This window comes from Panthera leo, chromosome B3 (genome assembly GCF_018350215.1).
Source record: "Panthera leo isolate Ple1 chromosome B3, P.leo_Ple1_pat1.1, whole genome shotgun sequence".
NCBI classification, from domain to species: domain Eukaryota; kingdom Metazoa; phylum Chordata; class Mammalia; order Carnivora; family Felidae; genus Panthera; species Panthera leo.
In genome coordinates this window covers 131,182,315-131,195,238 of record NC_056684.1, presented here as the reverse complement: position 1 = coordinate 131,195,238, position 12,924 = coordinate 131,182,315, and the positions used below count along the sequence as shown (strand labels likewise).

The window sequence follows — 12,924 nt, the reverse complement described above, 5'->3', positions numbered from 1 at the left end:
CTAGGACAAGTTACTTACCTTCCCTGAGCCTGGTTCCCTGTATCTAATGTGGGGATAATGTTACTTTCTTGCACGTTGTAGAAAGGGTAAAACTGGATAACATCCAAGCAGCAGAAAGGATAAAGTGGAAAAAAACTTCTGAAGCACCTGGCTGAAGGCACAAACTCAACAAATGTTCGTTTCCTTCGCTTTCAACCGACAAATGCTTTCCTTGAGGGCTACATATGTAAACATTAAATATTTATCAATTGCATAATTCAAAAAAAAATGAGACTTGAAAAGGAATCTTACTCTGGATGTTTTGATGAAACAAATAATCATCCCCACTTGTCTTTGCGGCGAATCTGTACTTTTATACGCAGCTTATGACATTTGTGTACATTTCTCGGCACAGTGAGACTTGATTGAACCCCGGCTGAAGGCTCCACCTCCTTACCACAGCTCACCTGTTTGAAGGTTCTTCCCACACTCTCCCCTGGCCTGAAAGGGATTGGCAGAGGCCAGCTCAGGAGGGACCGCTGGGGTATTTTCCACCCTATTCTACACATGCCGAGTCTCAGCGGGGGAGTGTGTGATCCAAAGCCAATGAAATATACGTGGCGCAGAAGTCTGAGCCTGGGAAGTGATTATCTGTGGGGGGCTCTGGTACATGGATGGAGCCTTCTGGAAGAAGTCGGATCTGGATTGGACTCTGCAGGATAGACACAACGGGGGGAGGGCATAAGTAAGGGCCCAGAGGTAGAAGGGAATGACTCATGGAGTGTCCTGCCTCAGGTTGGAGGCTTTTCTAGTAGTGTGAGTTGAGGTTAGATCTTCGATGTGGCCAATGTATTGTGAATTTAAGGTGTGTGGCATTCCAGATCCTGTGCCCAGCGAGGAGGAGTCACTGTCATTTATTTACAATAGGAGCTGTGTGTGTGTGTGTGTGTGTGTGTGTGTGTGTGTGTGTGTGTGTGGCAGGGTGGGGTAGAGGAATTGTCCAATGACAGGTGGGAAATTGGCTGCTGTTTCTTACCCCCTGACTCGGTGCTGGGCACTGGGCTGAGTGTATTATATGAACCATCTCATTCAATCCTCACAACTCTGTAGAGAAAGGTATTATTATCCCCAGTTTGCAAATGAGGACATTTGGATTTACAAAGCTTAAAATAACTTGTGCACGGTTCTGAAGTTAAGAGTGGGTAGAGCCATGGCGGTCTGACTTGGAGCCCAAGCTCCGACCTCCTGCCATCCTGAAGCCAGCTCAGTGCAAAACGTTGTAACGAAACAGAAACGGGAAGAGTGAACAGCAACTAAAAATTCTGCCTTCCAGGAATGACATTTTGGGTGACAATCCTTCTAGACATCTTTCTATGTGTATGCAATAGACACGTATGCATTTTGCATAATCCGTGCCTACATTGTCTAAATCCTGTGCCTGCAAATTTTACATAAATGGCACCATACTCTATATCTTCTTTCCCCACCTAACATTAATTTTCCAATTTTAATAAGTGGGTTTTTAGTATTTCATGTTATGTCTGCACCCGCATTCACGTGAATGGTCCCCTTTAGATCACTGCAATTTTTTGAGCAGGGAAAGAATTTGAGAGCTTTGGGTTTTTTTTTTTTTTTAACCTTTTTAACTGAATCTCGTGCTTTCTTGCTTTCTTTGCAGCATGCCCTTGACGCTGATAATGCAGGAGTAAGTCCAATAGGAAACTCTTCCAACAACAGCAGTCACTGGGACCTTGGAAGTGCCTTTTTCTTTGCTGGAACTGTCATCACCACCATAGGTATTCATTCCTTTGCTAATACCTTTTTTTGTGGGGGCCCCGAGAAACGGCACTTAGTCAACATTTGGTCCTAGAACGCTGGCAGCTTGAGGTTCAAAGGAGGCTTATGAAACACTGCTGGATAAATGCAGTAGTTGTAGGGGCTTTCAATAAAAGGCAAAGCAGACTAAGGAATTTCATTTTTCAAAACGAGAGGCTAGGGAGCCTTTAGTTTGAAAGGACCTGATGAAACGATCAGAATAGAAAATCAAAATATGGATTGGTCAGTTGAGCTCAAATTCCTTTTCAAAAATTGTACTTTTTTTTACTACTAGGGTTGTTAACGAAAGAATCCAAAAGTTCTACGAAGTTTGTTAATGAAGCACAACCGTTTCTGCCCCTCTGCCTTTCCTCACCTCCCCTGGGGCAACTGCTCTCCTCTCTTTTGATTATTTCAACATTCATTTCCCTGTCTTTAAATATTATACTTGTATTGCCACTTCCAGAAGTTTCAGTTTTAGAGATTATTTCTTGACTTCCAGTTGTGAAAGGTGAGGAATCAGAGTGGTCCCCCATCCATAGTTTTTTTTGTCTATGGTTTCATTTACTCTCGGTCCACTGTGGTCCAGAAGCAGACAGTCTTCCTTCTGATTCATCATCAGAAGGTCAGTGGTGGACTCGTGCTACATCACAATGCCTACATCATTCACCTCACTTTATCTCATCACGTCGGCATTTTATCATCTTACATCATCGCAGGAAGGGGAAGGGTGAGTGCAGAACAGTGAGATATTTTGAGAGACCATTCACATAACTTTTATGACAGTGTATGGTTATCATCGTTCTATTTCATCATCAGTTGTCTCTTACTGTGCCTACTGTATAATTAAACTTTATTATAGGTATGCATGGATAGGAAGAAACATAGTCTGTATAGGGTTTGGTACTGTCTGTGGTTTCAGGCACCACTGGGGTCTTGGAACATATTCCCTGTGATTCTCTTTCTTCCCCTCTGCCCTTCTGTACAGGGCTCTCTTCCCACCCCCCCCCTATCTTCCCAATATGGTTTAATTCGATCAACAATGAAGGTTTGCCTTAGTTTGACCAGGTAAATGCCCTTTATAACTGATCCTATGGTGATCTGTGATCACTTCTTCCCTGCACCGGTTTTTGTCTTATATTTGCGTGTGTCTTTTTTCTGATTCTTGGGGAGTTTTAGATTTTTGTGTTAGGAGTTAACTTTATAATTACAGTCATATATAATAAACTCTGTATTTGCTTTTTTAAGCAGTATTTGCTAGTTCTCTATCACAGGTGAAGACATCTCTTCTCTCACACAATTTTAGTCGATCCCATCCATGTAATGCTTACTTTTAAATTATTAAATATGCTTATGCTTCTATTTGATGATTTGCCCACATCGAATGATAACTCTTGGCTCTCAGCTGTGACGTAGAATGCAGTCAGTGAACTTACTCAGCGTCTCTACTTCTTTCGCACTTGGGCTGTTGGGTGTTACTCACTGGATCATTCTATAACGTCAGGGTCTGTGATTTACATTGTGTTCTGTTACCTGATACTCACATGTGTTTTAGTCCTGGTCCCACAGTTATATATTGTCAATGTTCAGCCCTCGTTCTTCTGCTGTGGCTTTTCTCATCACCACTTACTTGGCTCAAACTCATCTTCAAGTAGTTGCCTTATGAAGGGCTCATAGGAGGGGCACCTGGGTGGCTCAGTTGGTTAAGCATCAGCCTTCGGCTCAGGTCATGATCCCACAGTTTGTGAGTTCAAGCCCCATGTCGGGCTCTGTGCTGGCAGCTCAGAGCCTGGAGCCTGCTTCGGATTCTGTGTCTTCCTCTCTCTCTGCCCGCCCCCCTGCTTGCAGCCACTCTCTCTCTCTCTCAGCTTTGCTCAAAATGTAGCCTTACCCTTGAGGGGCAGTGTGTCTGGAAATGAAATCTGTGACTCACATTTTATTTTTTTGAGGGTCTTCTGGGTGATAATCCACTCTTCCCTGACGTCTGTGCTGCTGGGGAGAAACCTGATGCCAGCCCAATTTTTCCCCCTTTTAGAAGGGATTTTACTTTGTTGCTTGGCTACACAAAGGGCCGTTTCTCTTTCATCTGATAATACAAGTAGGTTTTGTCCCTTTTATTTCAGGAAAGTGTTCTTGATTGTCATCTTTACACATGTCCTCTGCCATGTGGTTTTGGTCCTGTCCTTTGGGAATTCTGACTATACATATATTGTCATTACTTTGCCTGTCTTCTGTGTCTATCATTTTCCACCTATTCCTTTTTTAAAAATTTTAAAAATGTTTTTATTTATTTTTGAGAGAGAGAGAGAACGCGCATGCAAACGGGAGGGGCAGAGAGAGGGAGACCCAGAATGCGAAGCAGCCTCCAAGGCTCTGAGCTGTCAAGCATAGAGCCTGATGCGGGGCTTGAACTCGTGAACCACAGGAGCATGACCTGAGCAGAAGTCAGACGCTCAACCGACTGAGCAACCCAGGCACACCCTCCCCCCGCCCCCCCCCCCGGCCCCCCACCACTCCTTTTTAACTCGGAAAATGTGGTTTCCATTTTGTTCCTGTTATCTTCTCTCTTCCTTTCCTGTTTTTTCACAGTGCCTTTTTTGCCATGTGCTCCTTCCAATTTTATTTTCATTTTTGTGATCATTAGGGGATATTTTTTCCTTTCGTATTTCTTTCCGGAATGCCATTAGCTCACATTCCATCTTCCCTTGTTATCTCACTGTTTCTTTCCTGATTTCCGGCTCTTCTGCTTTGTGGTTTTGCTGCGATGGTTATTGGAGGTGATTGCTTCACAGGTGGTCACACGTTTTGTCTGGTTGAGGCAGCGTTTTTTGACTGAGTGCCTTTCACCTGTTGGTAATATTATATATTATGTAAGTTCCATGCCCAGTGTGAAGCCCAATACAGGGCTTGAACTCACGACCCTGAGATCAAGAGTTGGATGCTTAGCCGACCGAGCCACCCAGGCACCCCTCTTGCCACAGTTTTAAAAAACAGAAGCTTTGTATTTATGCTGGACCGGTTTCCTTTTGAAATACTTGATGCCAAAAACAAACGATATTCCCGATCCAGCTATCTGCTGAAAGATTCTGTGTGGCCGGAGAAGGAAAGCCGGGAGAGGTAGGGTAACCTTCTAGGTAGCACATCTTTGTCCTCTTTTCTGCTGCCACAGAGAGAGAGGGTTTCCTGCAAGTGTGACCCATCTATGTGATTTTCTGTATAGTCCTGCCTCTTCGGTTTTTTCTGAACCAGATCAAGTTCAAGGGGGCTTCTGCTGCGCTCTCTCTTCACCCTGTTTTCTACACTTGGTATGAACAAAGATAGTTCTTTTGAAGTTCAGAATGAGAGTCTCACCGTCATAATTGGATTTTTGCTGGCACTTTCTGGGATTTTCTACTGATGGGCCTTTTCTTCCTTCTCTGTGCTTCTTCTCTTTATTGTTTCCCATATGGTGTCAGTCCAACCCTTTTGGTAATCCTTACACACATGGGGGAAGCTATAAATAATATTGCTCTCCCAGCTCTGCTGAAAGTGAGAGTTTTCTGCCCCTCTACAAAAGTTTAGTCACATTGCAATAAAAATTCTCATTCAGAAGAATGGGAGACACATAGCATCGAGAGACCCCTCAGCCCTGGAGGTGGAAGGATCGTCACTAACTCCTTTTATGCTCTCTGGGAGGACCTCCCTTGTCTGTTGCTCTCTGAGGCCCAGCTATGCCTTCCCTCTCCTTACCCTTCACGACCATCTCTCAAGTGGGTGTTGGATAGTGTGCCCTCCTTGGGCACTTTGATGACCGACTTCCTATTAGTGCAAGTTTCCGAGGTTGAGGACTGTTTTAGAGGCATAGGCTTCTATGTTTTTATTTTTTATTTTTTTATTTTTATTTTTATTTATTTTTGGGACAGGGAGAGACAGAGCATGAACGGGGGAGGGGCAGAGAGAGAGGGAGACACAGAATCGGAAACAGGCTCCAGGCTCCGAGCCATCAGCCCAGAGTCTGACGCGGGGCTCGAACTCACGGACCGCGAGATCGTGACCTGGCTGAAGTCGGACGCTTAACCGACTGCGCCACCCAGGCGCCCCAAGGCTTCTATGTTTTTAGAAGTTATTGTTTTTAGATCTAGCCTTTAGGACCTGTATTATTTCTACATTGGTGCGTTCAAGAAAGTTATATGCAGTAAGAAAATTTGGGATGGGAGAGAATTGGCATTTCTTTTCAGAAAGTCCTTTAATCTAATTAAATGACATACCATGTTCACATTTGCGAATATACAAACATAGTAAAATCAGCTCTGACACACGTTGGAGGTGTGGATCACACTATAGTGGGATTGGGTCCTAGAAGCCTTTTGACACTCCAGGCAAGACTGGATCATTTAGTCCACAACTCACAGCTCCCCACAGAGGAAGTGGCACCGTTTGATATAAGGGCAAAAAGTGCTATAAAACTCAACGGCACCCGAGAGCATCCCTGCAGTAGATCAGAGAAGACCAGTGTCAGGTTAAATTGTGTCACCAGTCTGGTCAGTAAGAGGGAGAAATGTGTCATGCATTTTTGGAGGATTTATAGTAAAATGATTAAAATTGAGGCAGTCTGGGCCACTTCAAGAGGTACATTTTGGAAGGTGCACTCCAGTACCCAGTGTTGGATCCATGAGACATTAGTATGTGTTAAAGAAGACAGAAAAAGGAAAAAAATCCCAATTTTCTTGCTTTGTAAAATGGCTAAATCAGTGGTCTGCTGCAAAACACTATAGTTACATTGGAATGCACACTGATGGTATTTATTGTGTCAACTCGTTAGGATCCCAGGGGCTTGGTCTATTAAACGGCAGTGTTCATTGACCATATGACCTTTTGTGATGGGGAGTGGTGGTTCCATGTGCCTAATGAGAAACATTTGATATGTAACATGTGCTGCCCTTTTTAATGTATGTACACGGGAATCTCTGACTTTGTGCAAATCACTCTTAATCCTTGGTTTCTGCTGCCTGGGTTTCATTTTATACGCTTATATACACTTGTCTCCTGATAACCATTTCCTGAGTGGCACCCCTCCCCCCCATGCCTGGCCTCCAGGCCTCAGGGGATGAATCATCTTTTCTAGACCAAGAAATCCAATACGGTGCATGTGCCTGGCCAAAGTCTTTAGTCCAGAGATGGGCATGAGATCTCGAATAGGCCAATAAGAAACTCAGTTCCTGGGCTTTTGCTTGAGCTTTGGAGGAAATGGCTTCCTCTTGTTCTTACTGGAGCAAATCTGGAAAGAGATAGGCATAAGACACTGGTAGTCATTTTCCTGGCTAGACTTCAGATAACACTAAAGAAGCAGAGGAGGGGCGCCTGGGTGGCGCAGTCGGTTAAGCGTCCGACTTCAGCCAGGTCACGATCTCGCGGTCCGTGAGTTCGACCCCCGCGTCGGGCTCTGGGCTGATGGCTCGGAGCCTGGAGCCTGTTTCCGATTCTGTGTCTCCCTCGCTCTCTCTGCCCCTCCCCCGTTCATGCTCTGTCTCTCTCTGTCCCAAAAATAAAAAAAAAAAAAAAAAAAAAAAAGTTGAAAAAAAAAAGAAGCAGAGGAGGAAAGACAGATAAATGGGGTCCTGCTAACATCTTTTGAACTCTAGGTGGAGCTACCCACGGGGTGTTAATAAATAAATGTTAAATCCCTTATTTACTGGGGGCAGTGCATTTCTGGTTTTGCTTAAGCAAGACTGCATTGGGTTTTCTGTTACCTAAAACTGAAAAAATCCTAAGTGACACACACTTAATGGGTCAGAGATCACGGAGGGTCCACAAGGGTCCTCTGGCCTGGGTGGCCCGTGCCTGACTGTGCTGGTCACTGCACCTGCGGGCACTATCTTCTACCTTTTTTGGGCCACTCACTCCTGATGGAGAACATCCTATTGGATGAGCCTGTGGTTCAGGTACCTGTGTCCTGGTGACCTGGGAGGCTCTGTAGCGGGAGGCAGGACACTCTGTCATATCTATGAATGAAGACCCTTCCCAAAAGTCTGAAGGGACGGTGGGTGCTCAACAGGAAACTAAAACCAAGCATACAAACAAAACACAAAGCAAAACTAAATTCCAACCCGAATTAAAAGTCCACTTTAGTATCATGGCTCAGTATTATTGCTAGAGATTAGGTCCTTGTTCTATGCGATGGTAAATTATTGTCTCTCTGACCCTCCCTTTCTCTTCATTGAAAAATAATACACTGTAAGCTGAAAATCACGGAGCTGGCTAAATTTTACCTCTAGAATGGAGGATATTTCTAAAATCCTACAGTTAGAGAATTCTAAGTAAAGCCTTAGTACAATGTTGGTAAGAATAATGAGGTGAAGAAATAATGTGGTTTTTTCCCTTCAATTATTTGGTGGCAAATTCATTCATCACACGTGGTAGCAAGGCTTATAAGAAAACCCAGAGTCCTCAAGTTCTTCCAGTGCTTGAGAAATTTTCCACTATTTAGGAGTCAGGCAGTGGGGTAGCTGGAGCTAAGGAGCTGTCTTTTCATTATTTGTGAACTATCCAAACATTTGCCTATTTACTTGAGTTCCTATAATTTGTGATGTAATATTGTAGACATTTCCCCAAATCGTTGAGGTTCTTTGAAAAACATGATCTCTATTGGATTCCACTGGATACATCATCCATACCGTAATCACATGTTGGAAGCTTAAGCTGCTTCCATTTTGTGATTGTGTCCCACTGTGGTGTGAAGTCTTTGTGTGTCGAGTGTGGTCTTTACCTCTGGTTGTCTCCTGGGGAGGATCCCCCGAGGGGTTGTGGTGGCGAAGGGCATGGACTTTTTAAAGGCTTGCCAAATGGCTTTCCAGAAAGACTCTCATGAGCCACATGAGGTCATGTACTCGTCAGACGCAAGAAATGTGTTCATTATTTAGAATGTGTGTAGAGAGTTCTTAGGAATAACAGTCTTTTCTGAAAAGCAGTGATACTACTAAGCATCAGGGGTCCCTTTTAGCTGAAGGTATCAAAGTACTTCTTTTTAAACAAGGTTTTCTTATGTTCAGATACACAGGCAGACTTACAAGTGTGTAGCAAAAGGGAATATATTCAGGCACTTGTCCAAAATAGGAGCCACGTCAGAGGAAGACCAGACTCTGCTCAGTCTTTGCTGAGGGTGCCCTGTCCCCTGTCCCCTTTGTCAGTAACTAATTCTGATGTGGGGAAGTTCCACCTGCCCTTGGATGTTGACTCTGATGGTGGGTTCCCACCAACTAGGGTTTCTAAGCGGGAGGAATGCTGCTCACTCCTTTGTTCAGATGCTTTCCCACAAACCATTATTTGTAGCAGGGCAGGAAATGACAACATTCTTATCAACAGCTATGCAATGCTAGTCTTCGAGGCGTTTTTGGGTTGAGTCACCTGACTCCACTCATATCAGAGAGAGCCCCTGGACAGGTCCCAGATAGTAGCTAGTAACTGTCACTTGCCTGACGACCTCAGTTAAGAGTACCTGCGCCAAAGTACCTGAGCAGATAGTTCTACTTAAAGCAGCACCTGAACGGGATGCTAATCTGTGGCTTTGGAAATAGTCACTGAGGCCGACATTTAGTGAGTGCTTACTAGGTGCCAGGCACTGTGCTCCACAAAGTTATCTCACTTAGTCTCACATTAAGCATGGCCAGCAGGTACTGTTATTAGCCTCAGTTTACCGAGGCTCTGAGATGTTAAGTAACTTGGCCAATATCTCACGACTAGTAAGCAGTGGAGCCCAGCCTCGTTCACCAGGGCCCAGAGCAGGATGAAAGTGTGGTCCCTTGCTAAAAAATGATTAAGAACATCAAAATGGCACCAGCAGATCAATAGACCAAGCATGGGGCCCTTCTTAGTGTGGGTGCACAGATTGCACTCCCAGAAAGCCAGTTCTGCACACGTAAGACAGTCTGGGCCTACAATGCACACTTTTTAACCAGATAACCGGCTGAATGGCACACGGTTGTGCAAAGATTCGGCTTAAATAGCAAATGCAAGTGTTATGTGTGAGCTACTCAGGCAGTCTTCTTTAAACATGAGCTTTCTCTTCAAAAAGGGCTTGGAACTGGTTTCTAGCCAGAGGTGAACACAGTGAAGCCCTGCCTTGGTCCTTCTCATTTGTAACAGATGGGCCTTGCCGGGCTGGTCATCTCCTGCCAGAAGTCACCAGAAGTCGGTTGGTGGAGTAGCTCTTTGGACTTCTTTTGCTTAGTCCAAATTCCTGTGTTCTCCCTGACCAACTGCCTCTCTCGCTGCCACGTCACCCCATCTCATTTCCCAGATGTTGCTGGCCCTAGCTGCACCAAGAGATGCCCACACCCCAGATGCAGCTGTGGGCCCACCCAACTCCCTACGCCAGCCCCACTGGCAGTACAGACATTCTGTCCCCTTGTCCTGGCACTGCGGGAGAACAGCAGAGTTTCTGGAGGGAAGAGAGGAGCCAGCCATCTGTTTTCTCCTGGGGCTTCATCTTCCTGGAGACGTATTGCTCAGAAGCAACTCCTTCCTACAGAAAACCCCGGGCAAGATGATAATTGCTACTACTTACTGAGTGCTTACTTTGTGTCATGATTTACATGTATTTAATCTCTACAGGCAACTCATACTTTGCATGTACCCATTTTATCTTTAATAGCTACAAGGCAGGTGCTGTTAACAGCCCGGTCTCAGAGGAGGAAAGTGAGGTGGAAAAGTTAAGTAAATACCCAAGATCTGAGAGTCAGTAAGTGGAAGTGTCAGAACAGGAAGCTTTGCGGTCTCTAGCCATGAGCGTCCATAACCATCACTCTGAACTTCAAAGTTCTGCCAAGGATTTTGGAAGGATGGGCAGGGAAGTCCAACAGGCCCGGGAAAGCAGAGCCAAAAATCCAGGAATGTGGCCCTCCCATTGCCTCAGAGCAAACATCCAAAATGTGATTCATCTAGAATTTCCCCAGAGTGACAGGATTGAGGGTTCCACTGGAACAGCTTTTCCGTATAGACCATCAGAGCCAGGGGACACGTGCACACATGTGCACACACACACACACACACATGCACACATGCATAAACACAGCATTACTCAAAAATGGCAATTACCTTATGCTCAGTATGAAGTGATGGCCTTAAATATATTTAAAGACTTACCTGAATATTAGTGAATATTACTCTACTTGTGTCCTTAACTCGAGAACTTTGCTTTAACTTCGTTTCAGTGTTCTAGTCTATGAAACACTGAAAACGTAAGGAGCCAATTTCGGTAATTCTACTAGTGATAATACTACTTTGCACTGGAATAGTACCTTACAGTTCACTGATTTGTGCCCATTTCCCTTGAACTCCTCTCATCCTGGGATTTGTAGAGGTTAAATGCATCCGAGGACAACCAAGTGGAATGAGGTCGAGTTGAATCTGGAGCCTCTGTCTTCTCGCTTCTTTGTCATGCTCCTTGGATGCCACCAGAAAGTCCCTGGACACAGTCCTCACCCAGATGGTGGGGCAGATCCAAACAGAAAGCCGGGGCAAGAGTGTGTACCTCTTGTCGGGGCTAATAAGATGCCCATTATTCAGCAGGTTCAAAGCCTCAATTTGTTTGCCTGTGCTGTGTCTGCCGTATGTTTCTTTCTGAGATACTCAGCCTAAGGAAAACCTACGTTCTCTGACAGTAATCGGGCAATACTGAGACAGTCAGGCAAGAGTCGTAAATGTTTTCACAGGTCAATATCCACCTCTATAAAGTGAAGCTGGGTAGGCACATTTATTCCCCTTTCAATGTAAATCAGATTATTCTAGAGGGGAATTCTTAGAAAAATGGTTTTGTCCAAGTTCCTGAAAGCAGCTGAAAAAAGTTCCAGGAGCCTTTTTTTTTTTTGCACAATTAAATGGCAGTGGTGGTGAGTAAAAGAAATGCGAGATGAGGGAGGCTTGCCTGAATGCTCATTTAACAAATGGAAACTGTAACTGAGATAATTCATGATAAGAGGTTTGAACGATTCTGACAAGAAAATTGGAAAGAAAAATAACCAGGTGACTCATCACCCGAAGGCAGACAGCAGCAGCGAGGTCTCTAGGCTCATAGGAAGTGGAGGATGGGACCGCGTCAACATTATCCTTGACTGCGCTGCACCCCTAACATAACCATAACCATGAGCCCAGTAACTCACCCATCGCATGGATCTAGAAACAGGCCCCACATGAGTTACCCTGTTATGGGAGAATAGTTGGATGACTACCTGGGCGCTAGTTAGCATAACATTGCAATACTCATTGGCATGAAACTGAATAGCAAGTAATTTAGATTCTCATCTCTTTATAAGTCACGGTAATACCATAGCCCCTCCCCCACCCCTGCTTTTTTTTCCAGCCCTACTTCCATTAGTCTCATCCATCTAGTGGAAACCCAGTGCTCACTATACAGAAGTTACTTACGTAATTGTAGAATTCTTAAGAATGAAGATGCTGGTATTTTCAAGCACTACTTGAAATATACATTATAGCCATGACTATAAAAAGATTCTTTTATTTTCAAACATCCATTCCACCAGTAGATATGTATTTAGTGCTTGATAGCCCTTGATGCAGGAAGCGGGTGGGAAGAGAGGCAGGATCCAGAGACGATGTAAAGTTCCCAGTAAGGAGCAAAAGCCAAGCAGAGCTAAACATCACTCATTGTGAGAAGACGCACAGTCTTCCTTCCCTGCTCTGCAGTTTTCAGGTGTCTCGGGGTGGGACTGTATGATCCATGGGTCCTTTCCGAATTTGTGCCAGGCCACATATCCTCCTTAGTGCGGAGTATCCGTTTCCCTATAGAGCCAAATATCGGGGGTAGCCAAGTCTGTTGGGTGAAGGGGATGCACGTGGGATGAGACTATAAAGGAGGAGCTCCTTTCAAATCTACAAAGGGCAATGGCAAGCCCTTCGCGGATATTCAGGTCTCCCTGAACCAGGCATGTCCAAGATGTTTGGTGTTTCTGAGGTGGATGGTACCGATTTCCATCAGCAATGCAATTCTGGGTGACTACCAGTTTTCCTAAAGTGTAATCTAATTAAACACATGAAGATCCAGGAAAGCCGGATCTCCTTAAAACTGTTTCCAAGGAGAGAAGAGAGAGAAGCAATGGAACAACGTTCTGATTGCTGGAGGGCCTTTGAAATGAA

General features: G+C 44.7%; 1 protein-coding gene across 1 annotated transcript in view; it reads left to right on the top strand.

Moving 5' to 3' along the window:
• KCNK10 (potassium two pore domain channel subfamily K member 10) overlaps positions 1–12,924 on the top strand; it is a 123,997-nt gene that overhangs the window by 72,785 nt on the left and 38,288 nt on the right. The window contains exon 3 of the mRNA XM_042943999.1: positions 1,658–1,775. Within this exon, the coding sequence (XP_042799933.1) occupies positions 1,658–1,775 (118 nt within the window). The remainder of the gene's footprint in view (positions 1–1,657; positions 1,776–12,924) is intronic.